Source organism: Amia ocellicauda, chromosome 8 (genome assembly GCF_036373705.1).
Source record: "Amia ocellicauda isolate fAmiCal2 chromosome 8, fAmiCal2.hap1, whole genome shotgun sequence".
NCBI lineage: Eukaryota > Metazoa > Chordata > Actinopteri > Amiiformes > Amiidae > Amia > Amia ocellicauda.
Genome location: NC_089857.1, coordinates 24,807,634 through 24,830,150, shown reverse-complemented (window position 1 = coordinate 24,830,150; position 22,517 = coordinate 24,807,634). Strand labels below are relative to the sequence as shown.

The following is a 22,517-nucleotide window of genomic DNA, read 5'->3' as shown; positions in this document are numbered from 1 at the left end:
ATCACCCGATTTGCGCCGTAAAACGACCTACTCGCAGCTCCATTCTGGCCCAATGCGAGAGAATAAAACACAGCTTTCACAGCCGCTACTAGAAAACTACACAACTGTACTCAGTCGTGGTTTCATTTTCAGTAAGATACTACTTTCTTCTCATTTTTAATGTGAGGAACATTACTGGGAAACAAGACTAGACTGATAAACCATCATGTTTCAAATACATTGTGTCCACTAGTCAATTAAAAATGTGTCATGAATGATAAAATGAAAAAAAAATATAAGTACAGCATAATAGACAAACAAGAATATAGGAATTGTTTGTTTCCCTTCTATAGTGCTAGTTTGTTGACTAACCATTTTGAACCAAAGAGTTTCCATTTTTCACTGTCTTCAGATTTAGTTCAGCATAAAATTAACTAGTTAATTCATCAATGCTGTGCACCATATAAAACTATAAGAGGAGATTAAAAATGCTATAAAATGCATGCATTAGAGGGTTAAGCAGTTTATGGAGAGAGCAATCCTTTCACCTTAAAAGCAGATAACGATTACTTTGAGCTCCAGATAACATGGATAGAACTGACTAAGCTAAGGAAAGAGATTCAAATAACTTTTGGAGTATCCTATATACAGTACTGTGCAAAAGTTTTGAAAGTGTGAAAAAATGCTGTAAAGTAAGAATGCTTTCAAAAATAGACATGTTAGTAGATTATTTTTATTAATTAACTAAATGCAGAGTGAGTGAACAAAAGAAAAATCTACATCAAATCCATATTTGGTGTGACAACCCTTTGCCTTCAAAACAGCATCAATTCTTCAGGTACACTTGCACAAAGTCAGGGATTTTGTAGGCATATAGTCAGGTGTATACCAAACAGGTGCTAATGATCATCAATTCAATATGTAGGTTGAAATACAATCATTAACTGAAACAGAAACAGCTGTGTAGGAGGAATAAAACTGGGTGAGGAACAGCCAAACTCAGCTAACAAGGTGAGGTTGCTGAAGACAGTTTACTGTCAAAAGTCATACACCATGACCAAGACTGAGCACAGCAACAAGACACAAGGTAGTTATACTGCATCAGCAAGGTCTCTCCCAGGCAGAAATTTCAAGGCAGACAGGGGTTTCCAGATGTGCTGTCCAACCTCTTTTGAAGAAGCCCAAAGAAATGGGCAATGTTGAGGACCGTAGACGCAGTGGTCAGCCAAGAAAGTAGATGAAAGACGCATCATGCTTACTTCCCTTCGCAATCGGAAGATGTCCAGCAGTGCCATCAGCTCAGAGTTGGCAGAAAACAGTGGGACCCTGGTACACCCATCTACTGTCCGGAGAAGTCTGGTCAGAAGTGGCCTTCATGGAAGACTTGCAGCCAAAAAGCCATACCTCCGACGTGGCAACAAGACCAAGCGACTCAACTATGCATGAAAACACAGGAACTGGGGTGCAGAAAAATGGCAGCAGGTGCTCTGGACTGATGAGTCAAAATTTGAAATATTTGGCTGTAGCAGAAGGCAGTTTGTTCACCGAAGGGCTGGAGAGCAGCACACGAATGAGTGTCTGCAGGCAACAGTGATGCATGATGGAGGTTCCTTGCAAGTTTGGGTCTGCATTTCTGCAAATGGAGTTGGGGATTTGGTCAAAATTAATGGTCTCCTCAATGCTGAGAAGTACAGGCAGATACTTATCCATCGTGTAATACCATCAGGGAGGCATCTGATTGGCCCCAAATTTATTCTGCAGCATGACAACGACCCCAAACATACAGCACAAGTCATTAAGAACTATTTTCAGTGTAAAGAAGAACGAAGAGTCCTGGAAGTGATGGTATGGCCCCCACAGAGCCCTGATCTCAACATCATCGAGTCTATCTGGGATTACATGAAGAGAGAGACGCAACTGAGGCTACCTAAATCCATAGAAGAACTGTGGTTGGTTCTCCAAGATGTTTGGGCCAACCTACCTTCCGAGTTCCTTCAAAACCTGTGTGCAAGTGTACCTAGAAGAATTGATGCTGTTTTGAAGGCAAAGGGTGGTCACACCAAATATGGATTTGATGTAGATTTGTCTTCTGTTCACTCACTTTGCATTTAGTTAATTGATAAATATAATCTATTAACATGTCTATTTTTAAAGCATTCTTACTGTACAGCATTTTTTCACATCTGCCTAAAACTTTTGCACAGTACTGTATGTTAACCTTAATTATATTCAGTAGATAGAAGATAAAGTTGTTGTTTTTATCTACAGGTTGATGCATGCTTATAGATATTAGTTTGAATGGCGGAGTGAAACTTTCTTAGTTCTGCTATTACCACAACTGCTACAACTAGTACTATTACCATCACCATTATTTCTACTACTACTGCTACTGATACTGCTACTACTAAGAATAATAGTAATAACAAAGTAATTTTACTTTTTCATTAATACATTCTACCTGTTTCACTGTTTTTCATAATATGTATGTATACGTAAAAACAATTGGGAATTGTGATTTTACTGTTATATGTTTCTATAGTATCTCTTTTGAAACTAACATCTCCTTTTCAGGTGTGACTAAATCTCACTACATTTGTATTAACAAACACTGATGGCTTTGAAGAAATTACCACACTGGGTATTTTTTATGCATATTATACCTATCACATTACACACATTTTCAGCACATGCCAAATCATATACTTTCTCTCACATGCTTGGCCATGAAGTAAGAAAAGCATGCATTCATTAAATCATTAAATATCTAGTCAAACAAAGTCATTATTGATAAAGGTGTCACTAAGATTTGTCTTAGATGTAGTACATTAGCATTGACTTAAACATTTCAGTTTTTAAATTACATTATTATTATTATTTCCTTTATTTTCTATTTTTTTGCCGGAAAGACGTTGGTAAGTATTAGGTGTCCTATAGAAATCTGTGAAAAAGTGTTTTATTAACATTAATTGTATTGTTTTAAAATGTTGTGTAATTATTAGGTAGTTGTGTTTTTCAATGTTTTTAAACATTACACTGCCTGCTTCGAGTGTTACTTTATTTGCAACTGCATGGTAATACTTTAGTAAAGCTGGATCAGACAAATAAATATTTATTACTTAACAGGTTGAAAGACATACATGAATTTGCATCTCAAGTCATTATTTTTTTAAGTTCTTGAAAAAGGAATTATTCCAGAAAACTAAGGTACGCTTTCTAAAGGGAATTCTTAAAAATGCACATTTGAAAGCAACATAAAACTTTGGGGAACCTATGTTTTTTTTATGATGAAAATAATGGTCCCATCATGACAGAAGAACTGTGTTTGTCTTTGACGTCTTGCAAAACATTCTTCAGACTTCTTAGGTGTATCTGATCTAATATATATATAATTGAAACACAAACATTTCCACATCACTTATATTTATCTGATTCCTACAGCTGTTAAGTGCATATTGGAGAAAACATATGTGTTCTTGAGAGTCACTTAATTAAAGCAAATATTGGTTATCAGATCATTTTTCATGGACATTTTCATGAATATTGTATCCTTGTATAATTTTCCACATTCTGAATTACAGTTTGGGATGATTCATACATATGGTCTACTAGAATACTTTAACCTTACAGCACAGGCCTACTCATGTTACTGACACTTATTTTCAGCACTGACACCCGTAAAGGACTGATATTTGTATATATTCCTCTCTTAATCATAATAATAAGTTACCATGAGGCCTTTTGGATGTATTTTCTATTTCCATGGGCTATTTGAGTATTTATATTAAGGGGAAGAAATACATCTTAATCGTAGTTAATCTAGTTCTACACTGTTGACTGTTTTCATGATTGAGAATATAATATGCCTTAATTAATCCCATGGTGTCCACATAGCAGTTTCCCTGTGAATCAGTAAAATCAGTCCCCCTTTACCTTGGCAACTCCTGCATCATGTATTTTGTATTCAATTTGGCATCCCTCCTTGTCACACCAGCCAGGATTTGAATCCTCAAACATAAAAGCTTTGAGGGCAGTTATACAATATTCATGAAATATTTCATGCTGCTTAAACATCAGTTCTTTGTCTTAATTCTAATGGGTTATCCATATCTCTTGGACTTGTAGGATTAAAAAGCAAATCCATCCATTTGTCTAATTAGGAGTATGCTGCAACTGGTTTGCACAGCTATGGCATTATATTAAGATGTGAATGTGGATATCAATCTGAACCAAGTTTTTGGTTCATCTGAAAATTGGGAAACCTCATTCTCTTACATTTACAGTTTTTATGAATTGTGTGACAAACACACACCAAAACCAGTGGCTGCATATAAATGCAAGTTGCAGATGTGTCAAATGGTAAGTCTTGTAAGGTATAGAAGAGGGGAACTTATGTCTGAAACATTTTGAATCATGCTTGTTGAGTGTGCGATTGCTGTTCTTGACAACGACAAAGAATACTTATCAACGCAGTCCCTAAAAATATGCAACAAACAACAAACATGGCTAACGGACTTGTCTATGTAAAACTGCTGCCTTACCCATTGAAGTGTATCACTTTTAGCACAACATTACTTTGATTGAAGTGGAGCCAGAACCAGACCTGTGTTAAATTAAGGTTTATGAAACCACAATTTAAAATTATATCGAGCCCTTCTAAAACCCTAATATTGGGTTTATTCTTCTGATCATGTATATTAACCCACAACTCTGCTTTGCAATATTCAATGTTGGCTCAAAACCCAATTATTATTAGTAAAGAACTAATATATATTTATCTCTATAATCTCAGTCTGAAAGCAATCTCCTGATTTAAACCATGTTGAAGAAAATTGGAATACAGCTTAAAATAGAAAACATACAATCCAATCTCTCTATCAATGTCCATTATATGTTTAATGTATGTATTTATTTTATCAGGCTGAGAAAATGTATTTAATCAAACTAAGAAACAAACAGAAACATACAAAACCTTCAACACTGTTAAATTAAATTAGTTTTACTTAAGTATATACAGTTTATACTGTATGTTATAACAAAAAGAAATATGTATTGGGACAACAGACACAATATCAAAGACAGCTTTCTGCAACATACTTAATAAGGTGCAGATATCATCCTTGGTGTTGACTGTGTCATTCCATGGTTTGTGGTGAAACAAACGAAGGCGGTTTACTGTGTATTCCTGATTCATGGCAACAATTCATCAAAAAGATATGCTATGGGATTCAGTTCAGAATTATGACTGGGCACACTTCCAGTTTTGTGAAATGGTGCTTTGATAAAATCCCATTAATGCCAGCAGTGCATTGTCTACAATATCACAATATGCACTGGTGGTCATGGGATCATTCACCAAAACTAACCTATGAATAGCACATGACCTCTGGTAAAATTCATTACTGACAGAGGGAGGTTTTTACCATTACTTGTTGAGTTTATATATTCTGCAACCTGTCGTTTGCTTTCTGTTTCAATTATGAAGGATATTGGTATTGATACAGATATCAGTATTATGTTTGTGTTAGTTTGGAGAGACATTGACTTCTTTTGTCTGTATTATTTCTAGATCTTTCATATGACGTATGATCTGGCAAGTGCTGTGGTAAGAATATTTAATCTCATTGGAATGATGCTTCTTCTCTGCCACTGGGATGGGTGTCTCCAGTTTCTGGTGCCACTACTCCAGGATTTCCCTCCAGATTGCTGGGTGTCGCTAAACGGTATGGTTGTAAGTATTGTAAAATTTTCATTGTGTTTGTTTATTTTTTTCTTTACATTTTACAATTCTATGCTACTGCAGTGTAATTCTATATATTGAGAACATCCATGTCAGCATGATTCAGCCAACCCCACATGCAATCTTTAAATTAATACGGTGGAAGGGGAAGGCAATATTTACATACGTATGGAATAATCCTGTATCCTTTTTATTCTTTGTGGTTCTCAGGTAGAAGGGTACATTTGTTTTGTTTACCTTATGGGGTGTTGTGAGTTCTTTTGCATATACAGTTGACTCATCTTCTTCTGCAAAATGCATCCACAAGGCATCTACTTAGGGAATCATAGGGGCCTCTTCCAAAACATTGTAACTAAATGCCATGCTGCAATTTTATTATGATAACATTTTGCCTGCAACATTTTGTTAAATGATAAAAAGCATTTGAGACATTAATTCAAACCTGAAGACAAACACAATGTTAGCTAGGGTGTAAAGGTTTCAGATACTGTTTGGAATAGTGTTTAATAAATATGAAACCACATGTACGTTTCATAGATAACACTATGTAACACAATTTGTGTTCCTGGGTAGTACGTTTTATTTCCTAATTGCTTATGCCTCAAAAGTATAGAAAATGGCTATTATTCCCCACAAACTTTGCTTTTGTGACCAGGACAATTATATTTTTAAATGTACCTATTTCAAATAAGAAAAAAGGGTTGAATTTGTGTCTTTTCGTTCACATAAAGTCAGAACAAAACAACATTTGAATCCAAATTAACAAGTATTTATACTAAGGTAATGCATAAATGACTACAAAAGATTTAGAAGAGGGTAGTTTTTCGAGATTTACAATTATACTGTAAATCACTTTCACGAATCCATAGTTCTTCACCAGAGTCTCAACCAGCTCCACATAGTTTTCGACCTTGTGATTGCCCAGGAAGCCCTGAACCACTGCGACAAAGCTGTTCCAAGCTGCTTTCTCCTTACTAGTGAGCTTCTTTGGGAATTCACTGCACTTCAGGATCTTCTTTATCTGTGGTCCGACAAAGACACCAGCTTTGCTCACACAGCTTAGGGAAGAAGTCTTGAAGGTTCTTGAAGGCTGACTCCTTATCTAGAGCTCTGACAAATTGTTTCATAAGGCCCAATTTGATGTGCAGTGGTGTCATCATCCACTATCCACCATCCACCAGTGGCTCCCACTTGACGTTGTTCCTCTCCACGGAGAACTCGGTCCGCTGTGGCCAGTCCCGCCTGTGGTAGTGCGCCTTGGTGTCCTTGCTGTCCCAAAGGCAAAGATAGCAGGGAAACTTGGTAAAACCGCCTTGGAGACACATCAGGAATGCCACCATTTTTAAGTCTCCTATGACCTCCCAGCCGTACTTGTCATACTTCACGGCATCCAGCAAGGTCTTGATGCTCTTGTAATCCTCTTTGAGGTGCAGCGAGTGAGCCAGGGGAAGAGACGGGTACTTGTTACCATTATGGAACAGCACGGCTTTGAGGCTCCTGGATGAGCTGTCAATGAAGAGGTGCCACTCATTCTGGTTACAGGCGATTCCGATTGCCTCGAACAGACTGGTCACATTGTGGCAGAAGCAGAGCCCATCTTGACGGGTGAAAAAGCTGGAAAAAGGTTGGTGATGCTTCCTCTGATCTGCGACTTGCACACTTTCATCCAACAAGTTCCACTGCTTGAGCCTAGACGTCAAAAGCTCAGCATTGGACTTGGTAAGACCAAGATCTCTAATCAAGTCGTTGAGGTCTTTTTGGTTGGGGTAGTATGGGTTTCTCTCCTCAGCTCTACCTCTGAAATTGTCATCTGGATCTACAACATCTTCCTCGCTCTCTGACTTGCTGCTCTCTTCTAAAGAGAGGAGTGGGTACGGGGAGCTCATGGCAGTGTGGCCCCGGGAGATGGATGAAGGAAGGTCCTGCTTGCTTGAGTGGTCAGTGGGTTCCCGCCAAATTGCCATGGCTCTCTTTTCCCCTCTGTACCATCCTACAAAAATACATTTATTTCACCCATGACTAATGTGTAAGAGATTCTGGCAACATTTTACATATATGATATTTTTTTTTACTTTTACAAATTTAAAAACGTTAACAAATTTAATAACATAAAATTCCGAGCAACAATTGTCCATCTTACCTTCCAGAGGTTTTTTTGCAGTGCATGCAGGTGAAATGAGGTGCCCAGGATTTGTCATGATCCCTGACAGGCATGCCGAAATATGCCTTGTAGGCCTCACACATCTCAGCAGATGCTTCCACAGAGTACTTTTTCGCTCTTGTCTTGATAAATTGGCCGCAGACATAGCAAAATGTGTCTGCCGGATGCCATCTCAGAAAAAGAATGTGTATCCACTTAGGCAGCTGTTACTAAACTGAACTGGTGGGCTTAAGGCCCCTGTATTTATACTACTATTTATATTACTGGAAAGTTCTAGAAAGTTCTAGAAGTTACTCCAAGTTTACTCAGCACTGAATCTATCTGGAATGTAGGTACATTTCAAAATATCAGTGTCCTGGTCAAAGCAAAGTTTGTGGGAAATAATAGCCTATACTTTTGAGGCATAAGCAATTAGGAAATAACACTTACTACACAGGAAACAAAAAAATAAAATAAAAAATTGTTACATGGTGTAATATAAGATATTGTTTTGCTGACTACAAGCATTTCATACAGGTGTAAAAGTCTGGCTTGAAGTCTCCCTCTTCTCTTACAAAAACAAAGAACAACAAATTAACCAAAGGCATCTGAATATGAGTTCCATAAAATTTTACATTTATTGTAATGCACACATATATTGATTTTAGAGCCATTGGTTATTAATTTGCACCAGTAATCAATTGATATATCACAAATTATCAGCGTCATCAGGAAGTCTGCAGTAAAAAGGTACTGGTAAAAAGGTGGTGTGGATTCAGAATGTAATCTGTAAGGGGAATATCTTCTGTAGCCCAGTGCCATTTTAACCTAAATCACACAGACACAAAATTAAATTATATTAAATCCAAGAATAAGTCAATTTATATGCCCTAGTAGTGAACTACACTTAATGTTCTACATTACGTAAATTTGTCTGGTCTTCTGGGTGCACATATTCAAAACAAAACACCTTAAAAAATCACTTAAGTTTATTGGTCTCTAACCTCACTATAGCAGTAAACAAATTGAACATATTGCAAATGTTTAGGTTCAACAGAGGATTGATGCTCACAAAAACTAAGGATTTGCTTTACATGAAATGCACTTCTTGGATAGTAAGAAGGATATAACCTTATTGGAAATAATCTTTATAGTAATCTTTATTTCAGACTATATGCTTAAGCTCTTTTTTGTTTGTTTGTTTTCCTGAAGAGATTCGTTTTTTTTTAAACCTAATGTTGCCTTTAAGTTAAAGAAAAAACAAAACTATACATATGGTCTTATCTAACATACATCAGTATTGCTAGATCCAAATCAAATTCATTATTACAGATTTTTTTTTTTAACATTTTAAATCTTCATCATAGCATAGCATTAGGTACCAGTAGAAAATATGTTTTTAATGAGTCATGGTTATATAACATTTCACTAGATCAAATCAGATTACATATGAAGGACTAACCATTTAATGATCAACCAACAGCTGCTTCTAGTTCCACCTGACTGGAAGTTTAGATATATGTAATTTTTATACTGTTGTAATGTTGCCCAAAATACAAATTTAGATAATCTGGGCTTTTGAAATCCCAGTGGATCCCAGTAATCATTATCCCCTTTCTTTGCTGATTGCTTATGTATGTTTTGTTAGTTTTTTACTAAAAAGTGAAAAATACAAATAATTCTGTGAGAGATTTTTTGCAAATGTAATATACTCATATCATCCATGGACAATTGTCAATAGGTACAAATAAATATATTTGTGATAAAAATAGAATCCATTAATGCATATTGTTTATTTATTTTTTATTATTATTTTAGTTTTCTGTGGATTATATGTATTGTGTTATACATTAAGTTTTCATCCCCCAAATGGATTTACTAATCTTGAATGCTACATCATCCACACATAAATGAACAAACTAATTTAGTAAATTTAGATTGCACACATATTCAGAATATAAGAAGTTGGAATATGTATTCAGAATGTTTTCTTTACATGCATTGGAATTCTTCATATTTCATGTATATATGGCAAAAGGAATGTTACATTTAAGTTCCTCACTTCTCACTACAAACCTAAGATCAGTGAAAGTATGTTTAAATGTCATCTGTGGGTCTTCATTCAATGTGATGCATTGATTTTCTCATCACTTTTTCCATCAAACTACTTTGTAATTTCGAATTCTTTAAAAATCCTTAACAATACCAAAGGTAACAGCCTCATGTCCGGAATATGCCATTTTCATGGCTCATGTTTTTGGTTTAATGTTCTATATCAAATTATTAACACTGCGGGAGCTGACTTTTTTGATTCTGCAGCATTCTTAAAAGCGTTTGGTTTTATGTATATCAAAATGACCCACCTGTCCATCAGCCCTCAGAGTGATCTATCTCTGCTGTGCAGTTTTCAGGCTAAAATAAATGGATGAATCACAGCTGGTGAATCTGTAATATAAGAAAAGTTATAATCCAAGGTTGCTCTTATTTTATAATTAAATAAAACTTATCTGTCAGTTTGAGTCCCAAAAACTGTAAAATACACTTCTAATGACTTTTAAAGAGTTTATTACTTATCCCTAATGATTTAGATTTGTCCTAATTTAGCAGACCTGGCTACATCTTCCTCCTCATGCAAGAAGGGTGTTGGATATGAAGTAACGAGAGGTCAGTCACTGGACTTTAGTTGTATGGGTTAATGTGTTAAACAGGAACTGCTGAAGAAAGTTTCAAATACAAATTGTGCATTAGTCTTGCATTAATCAGATTATAATGCTTAGCACACATTCTTATGCAAACTTTTCACTGTGACTCCAAGATAAAGACATAAATAATTATGTGATAGACTGTCTGGGAACTAGTATGACTCACACACCATGTGTATTGTTTTTGATATAACAGAAAAAAAAAATTAGAAGAAAAACAACAAGGTGTCAACACAAGGGACAAAACACTAGTGATGCACATAGTTTTTTGACAATACTAACTCTCCATCACAAGGCAGACTCAGGTATTGGTTGAAAAATTAACACATATATTACAGGTGTCTTATTATATAATCTTGAGGGTTTTATTATATATGTCCAATCTCAAACAAATATAGTATTAGAATGGGCCTAAAGTGATTGTATGTAATGAGTAAATTCATCAAGGATTTATACCACTGTTTATTGCAGGTGGAAGGTTTTAAGGGAAGGTTTATAATTAGATATTTTAATAGTGCAAATATAGCTTGGAAAAAACATATATTAGTTTGTTTAATTTTAATATATTGTAATCATAATACTATTAATTTATTCAACTTATTCACACGTATTCAATGGAGCTATTTACATGCAAGTTTAAATCTCACCATGATTCATGACAAATGACACATGATTGTGCTTATTCCAAAAGTGCACAGATAAAAATGTGTGCGACTGAAATGTCATTATACTTTGGTGAAACAGAATAAAGTGTGCACACTAGTCGGCCTAGGTGGTTTGGTAGTAACAAATTTGACAGTCTTGCAAAACATTTAATGATACATTCATGTTGTTTACAAAATTAACATTAACATAATTGATTTTCCAGTAGGCTAAGACTGATATATAGGTTTATGAATGGGAATTGAATTCATTAGTTGGTTAGTTAATACAATAAAAAGTTAGATATGAAGTACATGGTTGGAAGAAATGTTTTGTTTTCAACACATTTGATTAAGGACATTTCTTGTACAATCCATGTTGGTTATTACATAGATGTGGAATTACACAAACGTTCTGGAGGATGTGTTTAGGTTGCCTTGAAGTGTCCCATGCAGGTACAGGGATTGTAGTGAGTGAATTGAGTTGTTTAACACTTGTAGATTCCATATTGGCTGATAAAGCGATAAATAATTATGAGTCATTCCACATATACCAGACACATTGCATTCAATTAAAAAAGGTAATCTCAAAGAACTGAGAAAAGATCATTCATGCTGATGTTTATATATTAACAGATGATTCTGGTCGTATAAACATTCATATGCATTTTCTATGACAAAATGACATTGGGCATGTGTTTGAAATAGTCTGAATTGATGTTACACTCATGGTAGGAGTCATACAGTAGCATTTCTGTGGAAAGTCACACAGAACCTTATATAAGAGAAGGACCTTAACAGATTTCTTTACTTTTTTTTTTTACGGGTTACTTCCCTCCTCTAAAAGACAACCCAGAAGTCAAGTGCCCCTGGTCTTCTTCACCAGAAGTGAAGAGTAGTAATGGGAAACTGCCCCCTTAAGCGCTGATTTCAATGCAGGATTCAGATCTTGCCTTATTTTCCTGGGAGAAACCATACATGCACACATACAGCTTTAAGTAAGACGCTTCAGGTGAAAAATGTCATCACTTTTTAACATCAGACTTTTTTCAGTTATATTTTTTAATAGTCCCAAGTGAATGAACACACACTTCTCAGCAGCTTCAGGGTTATTTTCTCACATCAAAATACTTGCATTCACACTTGATCAAGTTATAATGAATTAATATATGCTATAGATTAATATACATTATTATATATATGTATAATTGATACAAAATATTGTATCTATACTGAATGATAAACACTGTCCTGTGAATAATTGTAAGTATTAATTCTTTAAATCATCAGTAAACATTTGCTGTTATTATAATGTTAATATTTGTAACTTTAAATTTGATTAAATGAGATTCATTCTGAAATGGGATAAAGCAGACAAATAGTAAAATTAATGCTGTAATTTGAAGGTAAAAGCATACTAAAACAAATTATGCTTTGAACTGCCCATGTGCTAAGAAGAATAAAGATAACCTTGAGTGTTGGAAATGCACAGCAGATTCAGTTATTGGTATATAAATGTTCATAGATAATTTAAAGATTCCATGGCCTTGACAGAAGTCTTGGATTGAAGAAATAGCAAATTTATTAAAAATAAAACAATCACATGTACATAAGTATTCACAGCCTTTGCTCAATACTTTGTTGAAACAACTTTGGCACCAATTACAGCCTCAAGTCTTTTTGACTATGATGCTACAAGCTTGGCACACCTATTTTTGGGCAGTTTCTCCCATTCTTCTTTGCAGGACCACTCAAGCTCCATGAGGTTGGATGGGGAGCATCGGAGCACAGCCATTTTCAGATCTCTCCAGAGATGTTCAATCGGGTTCAAGTCTGGGCTCTGGCTGGGCCACTCAAAGACATTCACAGAGTTGTCCTGTAGCCACTCCTTTGTTATCTTGGCTGTGTGCTTAGGGTCATTGTCCTGTTGGAAGATAAACCTTCGCCCCAGTCTGAGGTCCAGAGTGCTCTGGAGCAGGTTTTCATCAAGGATGTCTCTGTACATTGCTGCATTCATCTTTCCCTCAATCCAGACTAGTCTCCCAGTTTCTGCCGCTGAAAAACATCCCCACAGCATGATGCTGCCACCACCATGCTTCACTGTAGGGATGGTATTGGCCAGGTGATGAGCGGTGCCTGGTTTCCTCCAGACATGAGTTCAATCTTTGTTTCATCAGACCAGAGAATTTTGTTTCTCATGGTCTGAGAGTCCTTCAGGTGCCTTTTGGCAAACTCCAGGCGGGCTGTCATGTGCTTTTACTGAGGAATGGCTTCTGTCTGGCCACTCTACCATATAGGCCTGATTGGTGGAGTGCTGCAGAGATGGTTGTTCTTCTGGAAGGTTCTCCTCTCTCCACAGAGACACGCTGGAGCTCTGTCAGAGTGAGCATCGGGTTCTTGGTCACCTCCCTGACTAAGGCCCTTCTCCCCCTATCGCTCAGTTTGGCCGAGCAGCTCTAGGAAGAGTCCTGGTGGTTCCAAACTTCCAAATCATGTCCAATCAACTGAATTTACAACAGGTGGACTCCAATCAAATTGTAGAAACATCTCAAGGATGATCAGTGGAAACAGGATGCACCTGAGCTCAATGGCAAAGGCTGTGAATACTTATGTACATGTGCTTTTTTTGTTTTTTATTTTTAATACATTTGCAAAGATTTCAAACAAACTTCTTTCACGTTGTCATTATGGGGTATTGTTTGTAGAATTTTGAGGAAAATAATTAATTTAATCCATTTTGGAATAAGGTTGTAACATAACAAAATGTGGAAAAAGTGAAGCGCTGTGAATACTTTCCAGATGCACTGTATAACAAGACTTATTCCCCAGTGTTGTGAAATTCAGGGTTGACCAAAACCTCATGACGAGGAAATACTTGTATTTCTGATATTTTAGAAAATTCAACAGGCTCAGCAAAATATACTCCGTGTGCAGTTGTTGAACATTAGAAGGTGATAACCAGATAACCAAAAATAAAATACTTGATCTTGTGGTGTCTCACATAAACACACAGATATATTAAATCAATTAATATCAGGGGAAGAAAGAAAAGCTTTTTATTGATGAAGGTTTTCATAAGTTGTATGTTAACGTAAAAAACATACATTTTATTATTTATTAAGGAAATATTTGTTTTTTTCATTTAAGATGGGTCTTATTGTGGAAATGCAAAATATACTTGTCTATCATTATTAGAGAATATGCTATAATATGCCACTATGTATACACTCACCTAAAGGATTATTTGGAACACCTGTTCAATTTCTCATTAATGCGATTATCTAACCAACCAATCACATGGCAGTTGCTTCAATGCATTTAGGGGTGTGGTCCTGGTCAAGACAATCTCCTGAACTCCAAACTGAATGTCTGAATGGGAAAGAAAGGTGATTTAAGCAATTTTGAGCGTGGCATGGTTGTTGGTGCCAGACGGGCCGGTCTGAGTATTTCACAATCTGCTCAGTTACTGGGATTTTCACACACAACCATTTCTAGGGTTTACAAAGAATGGTGTGAAAAGGGAAAAACATCCAGTATGCGGCAGTCCTGTGGGCGAAAATGCCTTGTTGATGCTAGAGGTCAGAGGAGAATGGGCCGACTGATTCAAGCTGATAGAAGAGCAACTTTGACTGAAATAACCACTCGTTACAACCGAGGTATGCAGCAAAGCATTTGTGAAGCCACAACACGTACAACCTTGAGGCGGATGGGCTACAACAGCAGAAGACCCCACCGGGTACCACTCATCTCCACTACAAATAGGAAAAAGAGGCTACAATTTGCACAAGCTCACCAAAATTGGACAGTTGAAGACTGGAAAAATGTTGCCTGGTCTGATGAGTCTCGATTTCTGTTGAGACATTCAGATGGTAGAGTCAGAATTTGGCGTAAACAGAATGAGAACATGGATCCATCATGCCTTGTTACCACTGTGCAGGCTAGTGGTGGTGGTGTAATGGTGTGGGGGATGTTTTCTTGGCACACTTTAGGCCCCTTAGTGCCAATTGGGCATGGTTTAAATGCCACGGCCTACCTGAGCATTGTTTCTGACCATGTCCATCCCTTTATGACCACCATGTACCCATCCTCTGATGGCTACTTCCAGCAGGATAATGCACCATGTCACAAAGGTCGAATCATTTCAAATTGGTTTCTTGAACATGACAATGAGTTCACTGTACTAAACTGGCCCCCACAGTCACCAGATCTCAACCCAATAGAGCATCTTTGGGATGTGGTGGAACGGGAGCTTCATGCCCTGGATGTGCATCCCACAAATCTCCATCAACTGCAAGATGCTATCCTATCAATATGGGCCAACATTTCTAAAGAATGCTTTCAGCACCTTGTTGAATCAATGCCACGTAGAATTAAGGCAGTTCTGAAGGTGAAAGGGGGTCAAACACAGTATTAGTATGGTGTTCCTAATAATCCATTAGGTGAGTGTATATATAGTATTGTATAGTAACTAATCATAAGAACATGAAGGAAAGTAATATCAGTAAGGAAAGCAATCAAATATTAAGTAACAATTCAGATTACAATGAACATGAGATTAATAATGTTAGAAGGGCCAAAAATGCTCCTATACAGTATGCATTTCAGCCTAAAATAGAACGTACAATGCAAAGCCATAGCCTACCACTTTCTGAAATTAGCAGTTTATCAGGTCTCACTTCAAGTAGTGAGATAGATAAAATAATTTTAAATTTGAAAGTTGAAAAATGAATATGAAATTCATTGGAGAGATACAAGGAAAACCAGCCAGAGTTTCTGAGGTCAGTGAAGTAGGGTAGAAAAATTGACAGTGTAAAAGGAAGCAGAAAGATAGAGGAGAGAGGCAGCACATGCAGAGATAAATGGGCTAGTGACAAACAGGAGAGCACTTTCAGTTGAGACAGCAGAGTGGAAATTAGATTGTAGAGGGTCAAGCAGAGAGTGGTTAGACAACAAAGTAGAGAGCTGGTTGTGTACTGCCCATTCAAGGGTTTTAGAGTGGAAGGGGAGTAGGGAGTTCTGGACAGAAGTGAGGTCTAGGGTGGGGTTTTGAGTAGATGATAGTATGGCCTTGTTTGAAGGCTAAGTGGAAGTATCCAGAGAGAAAGGAGGGATGCAGAAGATCAGGAGCAGCAACCTGAAAGGGGTGGTGGGAAAGGAGAGGTGTTAAAGAGTTTCTGTACTTCAATGATTTAAGGGAGGGGGGCAAAGCCATCAGAGATGGTGGAGGGGCGGGGGTGGGTTAGTAGAAGACTGGAAGATGGATGTAAAGTAGGAGTATTTAGAAGATGGGAGTGAAACGAAGAAGGGACTGAAGAGGGAGCACAAGGAAAGGATTGCAGAGTGTTTGGATCTTTTCCATTTCCATTTGCTGTTGTGTAACAAGCCAAAGGTATACTAACACAACTCAATCTATCACAGCTTTCAGTATATTTCCAATACTACTAATCTCATTCTCTCTCTCATATATATATATATACACTCACCTAAAGGATTATTAGGAACACCATACTAATACTGTGTTTGACCCCCTTTCGCCTTCAGAACTGCCTTAATTCTACGTGGCATTGATTCAACAAGGTGCTGAAAGCATTCTTTAGAAATGTTGGCCCATATTGATAGGATAGCATCTTGCAGTTGATGGAGATTTGTGGGATGCACATCCAGGGCATGAAGCTCCCGTTCCACCACATCCCAAAGATGCTCTATTGGGTTGAGATCTGGTGACTGTGGGGGCCAGTTTAGTACAGTGAACTCATTGTCATGTTCAAGAAACCAATTTGAAATGATTCGACCTTTGTGACATGGTGCATTATCCTGCTGGAAGTAGCCATCAGAGGATGGGTACATGGTGGTCATAAAGGGATGGACATGGTCAGAAACAATGCTCAGGTAGGCCGTGGCATTTAAACCATGCCCAATTGGCACTAAGGGGCCTAAAGTGTGCCAAGAAAACATCCCCCACACCATTACACCACCACCACCAGCCTGCACAGTGGTAACAAGGCATGATGGATCCATGTTCTCATTCTGTTTACGCCAAATTCTGACTCTACCATCTGAATGTCTCAACAGAAATCGAGACTCATCAGACCAGGCAACATTTTTCCAGTCTTCAACTGTCCAATTTTGGTGAGCTTGTGCAAATTGTAGCCTCTTTTTCCTATTTGTAGTGGAGATGAGTGGTACCCGGTGGGGTCTTCTGCTGTAGTAGCCCATCCACTTCAAGGTTGTACGTGTTGTGGCTTCACAAATGCTTTGCTGCATACCTCGGTTGTAACGAGTGGTTATTTCAGTCAAAGTTGCTCTTCTATCAGCTTGAATCAGTCGGCCCATTCTCCTCTGACCTCTAGCATCAACAAGGCATTTTCTCCCACAGGACTGCCGCATACTGGATGTTTTTCCCTTTTCACACCATTCTTTGTAAACCCTAGAAATGGTTGTGCGTGAAAATCCCAGTAAATGAGCAGATTGTGAAATACTCAGACCGGCCCGTCTGGCACCAACAACCATGCCACGCTCAAAATTGCTTAAATCACCTTTCTTTCCCATTCAGACATTCAGTTTGGAGTTCAGGAGATTGTCTTGACCAGGACCACACCCCTAAATGCATTGAAGCAACTGCCATGTGATTGGTTGGTTAGATCATTGCATTAATGAGAAATTGAACAGGTGTTCCTAATAATCCTTTAGGTGAGTGTATATATATAATGGGAAAAAAGTTTTGATCCCCTGCTGATTTTGTATGTTTGCCCACTGACAAAGAAATGATCAGTCTATAATTTTAATGGTAGGTGTATTTTAACAGTGAGAGACAGAATAACAACAAAAAAAATCCAGAAAAACGCATTTCAAAAAAGTTATAAATTGATGTGCATGTTAATGAGGGAAATAAGTATTTGACCCCTTCGACTTAGTACTTGGTGGCAAAACCCTTGTTGGCAATCACAGAGGTCAGACGTTTCTTGTAGTTGGCCACCAGGTTAGCACACATCTCAGGAGGGATTTTGTCCCACTCCTCTTTGCAGATCCTCTTCAAGTCATTAAGGTTTCGAGGCTGACGTTTGGCAACTCGAACCTTCAGCTCCCTCCACAGATTTTCTATGGGATTAAGGCCTGGAGACTGGCTAGGCCACTCCAGGACCTTAATGTGCTTCTTCTTGAGCCACTCCTTTGTTGCTTTGGCTGTGTGTTTTGGGTCATTGTCATGCTGGAATACCCATCCACGACCCATTTTCAATGCCCTGGCTGAGGGAAGGAGGTTCTCACCCAAAATTTGATGGTACATGGCCCCGTCCATCGTCCCTTTGATGCGGTGCAGTTATCCTGTCCCCTTAGCAGAAAAACACCCCCAAAGCATAATGTTTCCACCTCCATGTTTGACGGTGGGGATGGTGTTCTTGGGGTCATAGGCAGCATTCCTCCTCCTCCAAACATGGCGAGTTGAGTTGATGCCAAAGAGCTCGATTTTGGTCTCATCTGACCACAACACTTTCACCCAGTTCTCCTCTGAATCATTCAGATGTTCATTGGCAAACTTCAGATGGGCCTGTACATGTGCTTTCTTGAACAGGGGGACCTTGTGGGCGCTGCAGGATTTCAGTCCTTCACGGCATAGTGTGTTACCAATTGTTTTCTTGGTGACTATGGTCCCAGCTGCCTTGAGATCATTAACAAGATCCTCCTGTGTAGTTCTGGGCTGATTCCTCACCGTTCTCATGATCATTGAAACTCCACAAGGTGAGATCTTGCATGGAGCCCCAGACCGAGGGAGACTGACAGTTATTTTGTGTTTCTTCCATTTGCGAATAATCACACCAACTGTTGTCACCTTCTCACCAAGCTGCTTGGCGATGGTCTTGTAGCCCATTCCAGCCTTGTGTAGGTCTACAGTCTTGTCCCTGACATCCTTGGACAGCTCTTTGGTCTTGGCCATGGTGGAGAGTTTGGAATCTGATTGATTGATTGCTTCTGTGGACAGGTGTCTTTTATACAGTTAACGAGCTGAGATTAGGAGCACTCCCTTTAAGAGAGTGCTCCTATTCTCAGCTCGTTACCTGTATAAAAGACACCTGGGATCCAGAAATCTTGCTGATTGATAGGGGATCAAATACTTATTTCCCTCATTAACATGCAAATCAATTTATAACTTTTTTGAAATGCATTTTTCTGGATTTTTTTGTTGTTATTCTGTCTCTCACTGTTAAAATACACCTACCATTAAAATTATAGACTGATCATTTCTTTGTCAGTGGGCAAACGTACAAAATCAGCAGGGGATCAAATACTTTTTCCCTCACTGTATATATATGCTTTGGCTATATACAGTCAGGTGACAAATTTAAGGAAAAACCAACATATAGTGTCTCAGTAAGGTGCTGAGCTACCACGAGCCACCAGAATAGCTTCAATGTGCCTTGGCATAGATTATACGCCATAGCATATGATTCACATCATTTTCATACTCAAACCATTCAGTGAGCCCTTGTGCCCTGTGGATGTGGGCATTGTCATCCTGGAAGGGACCACTCCCATCAGGTCAAGCAGTCAGGCCTGTACAGTTCTCTTGGTGTTGCCACACATGCACTTGCCCACTTGTCAAGAATACGGTGAAGGATGACTCATCTTACCATATCACTTTTTTCCACATCTCTGTAAACCAGTGCCTATGTTTTGCGCACCACTAAAATGTGCATTTGTCTTTGTAATGAGGGGTTTATGTACTGCAACCCTACTATGTGTAGTCCTCACGTCCTGCATTGACATTCTCAGTCACCTGGGAAAGTTGGGAGTTGCTCTTCTGTTTTTCCTTACATATCGCAGTAATGCACGAGCATCACGGTCATCGAATGTGTGCTTTCGACCACAATTTCCAACCCTATTTACTGATGTCTTTCCCATAGATTTAAATGCAGATGTAACTTTAGTCACTGTTCCTACTGAAACACTAGTCAGTTGAGCAGTCTTTGTGACTGAAGCTCCTGCCATTCGTGCCCCAATAATGACCCCTCTTTCAAAGTCAGTTAGATCCTTTCCTCTTGCCATCTTGATCCAAAATTGAGGTTAACTGGGCCTTCTCAGTATTGTTATACATGCCACAGAGCAGGATATGATTTTAAATTGCTTAATTGTATCATGCAGTACACCTGTTTGGAGGCATCTGCATTCATTATGTTCCTATAATCATTCATTCAGGTTTTTCCTTTGATTTGTAACCCAACTGTATATGCTTTGTCAATTAAAACAATGCACTTTAAACCTTTTTGAATTGTGAATTGATTACTTTGTATTCTATGAGATCATTATAATATAAACAAATAATGACAGTTGTTATATAATACAGGCATTTTAATGTATCCTTTCCATTTGTACTCCATGCCAGTGAATAACAACTTCATTAAAATAAATAAATAATAAAACAATCCAAGATTATTTGACTCAAAAGTAAATACTTGTATGTATGGTCTATGTTGTTATAAATCATCTCACAAATGTAATCTTAAAAGGAGTTCATCTCCTGTTATAACATATGACTACAGGTTTCTTTCCACTCTTTTTTTTTTGCACACTTATACAAATATAATCAATTTGCTAAATCACTAAATGGAATGTGCTTTTTGATGTAGTAGTATTTTTGTAAAACAATTTTGCCACATAATGTATGATCTATTTATTTTTTTCATTTAAGACTTAAGATTCTTGAATTTGACTGTGCTCTTCCTAGTTTTACCTTTCAGTGGATTAAATCCCCTCAGCATGGGGAGAAACATTCCTATTGTTGCATGCCATCAAAAACTCTAATCAGAATGCAGGGGAGCTGTTGATGTGTTGCTGAGCAATGGGGTGTATTCAGACAGTTTCCAGGTGGGAACACGACTGCTGAGAAGGCAGAGCTGGTTGTGACAGAAGGACTGATATTCTCAGAAAAGCTGACAAACAATTTTTTTTACTAATTCCAGGTACAACAAGCAGTTTGTGGAATTCTCAAGGCTATGAACTCTAGCCTGCAAATCATTTAAAAGGGACACAATTAGGCAGTGTCATAAGTCACTCTTAAGAATTAACTCCCTCAAAGAGATTTGAAAAGTGTCTCTAAAAGTCAAATTCTCACGACTGCATTATTATGTTAATATAAATGGTAATCTAAATGACTTTAAACTGTTCACTGCAAACTATGCAAAGAACTGTACACTGTAATTATTCAACCAATGACTAAAACAAGACTGACAATACAAGTGCATTTTTCTTTGCTCTTGGATTTTGGGAATATTAATCAAGATTTATTATATCATCATAGTCTAATTTTCCATTTCTCTCTTTCATTATTTTTGTTTTGTTTTATTTGTTCATTTGTTTACATCTTTTAAGAAACAAATTGACAAAATCTGGTAAATCTGGTTTCAGATTGTGAATGTAGCATTTTACAAAAGCTCAGAAACATTTTAAATAACTGGATTCATGTAATACTCATGTAGAATCCAGTGCCATGTTTGTTGGATATTTATGTTAATCCAAATAAAGGTATTATTGCTGGCAGCAATCTGATCTTCATTTACATACATATGGTTAGATTATCATGCTCTTCATACCACAGCAAGAAAGAATCATGTTAAATGTATATTAACAAAATGTAATGTGCATAATGCATGATTTTTGTTCCAGTCCTATCCAAGATGTGTAATCTTTCAGTTTGTTAGAGCATACCATTCATTATCATTGGGAAATTATATAAGCATTCTAATTAATGCTTATTGGTGTATAGGCTTACTTTGTTATCAGGTTTAATTATGCACTTACTGTGCATTTCATTTTTGGATCTTGTTTACATTTGATAAATGCATTCGTGAAACAGTTCCATACAAATATGTATATACAATAATGATAGAAATACTTTCCACTAAAGATTTAAATCCCAATAGATCACCTTGCACTGACAAATGCATAGGAGGCATGGTATTCACTTAGTTGGTGTCTATGCATATACATTATATTTTTACTATACTTAGTGGTCTGTAAAACTGCTTTTAAATCTTCTGATGGCATAATGTGTGTATATGTGTTAAATTTGCTCTTAGCAAGGACAAAATGTGATGTACTCTCCCCTTAACACCAATTTACGGACTTACATAGGTCACAGAAGCCTAGTGTCCATACCATTGCTGCATTCTGTGTGTCTATGATAAGAATTGTGCTTGTTGTTGAAATAGCTTTTCATACACACCCAAGGCTAGACATAAATACGCTGACAGCAAAACTACAGATCAACTGAAAAGCAAAGACTCAGCATTTGGCCAGCTCCACTTTCCCTCTGATTACATTAA

The 22,517-nt window shown here is 37.4% G+C and overlaps 1 protein-coding gene across 1 annotated transcript in view; it reads left to right on the top strand.

Moving 5' to 3' along the window:
• Positions 1-22,517, top strand: part of hcn1 (hyperpolarization activated cyclic nucleotide-gated potassium channel 1) — a 122,182-nt gene that overhangs the window by 42,163 nt on the left and 57,502 nt on the right. The window contains exon 3 of the mRNA XM_066710777.1: positions 5,546-5,707. Within this exon, the coding sequence (XP_066566874.1) occupies positions 5,546-5,707 (162 nt within the window). The remainder of the gene's footprint in view (positions 1-5,545; positions 5,708-22,517) is intronic.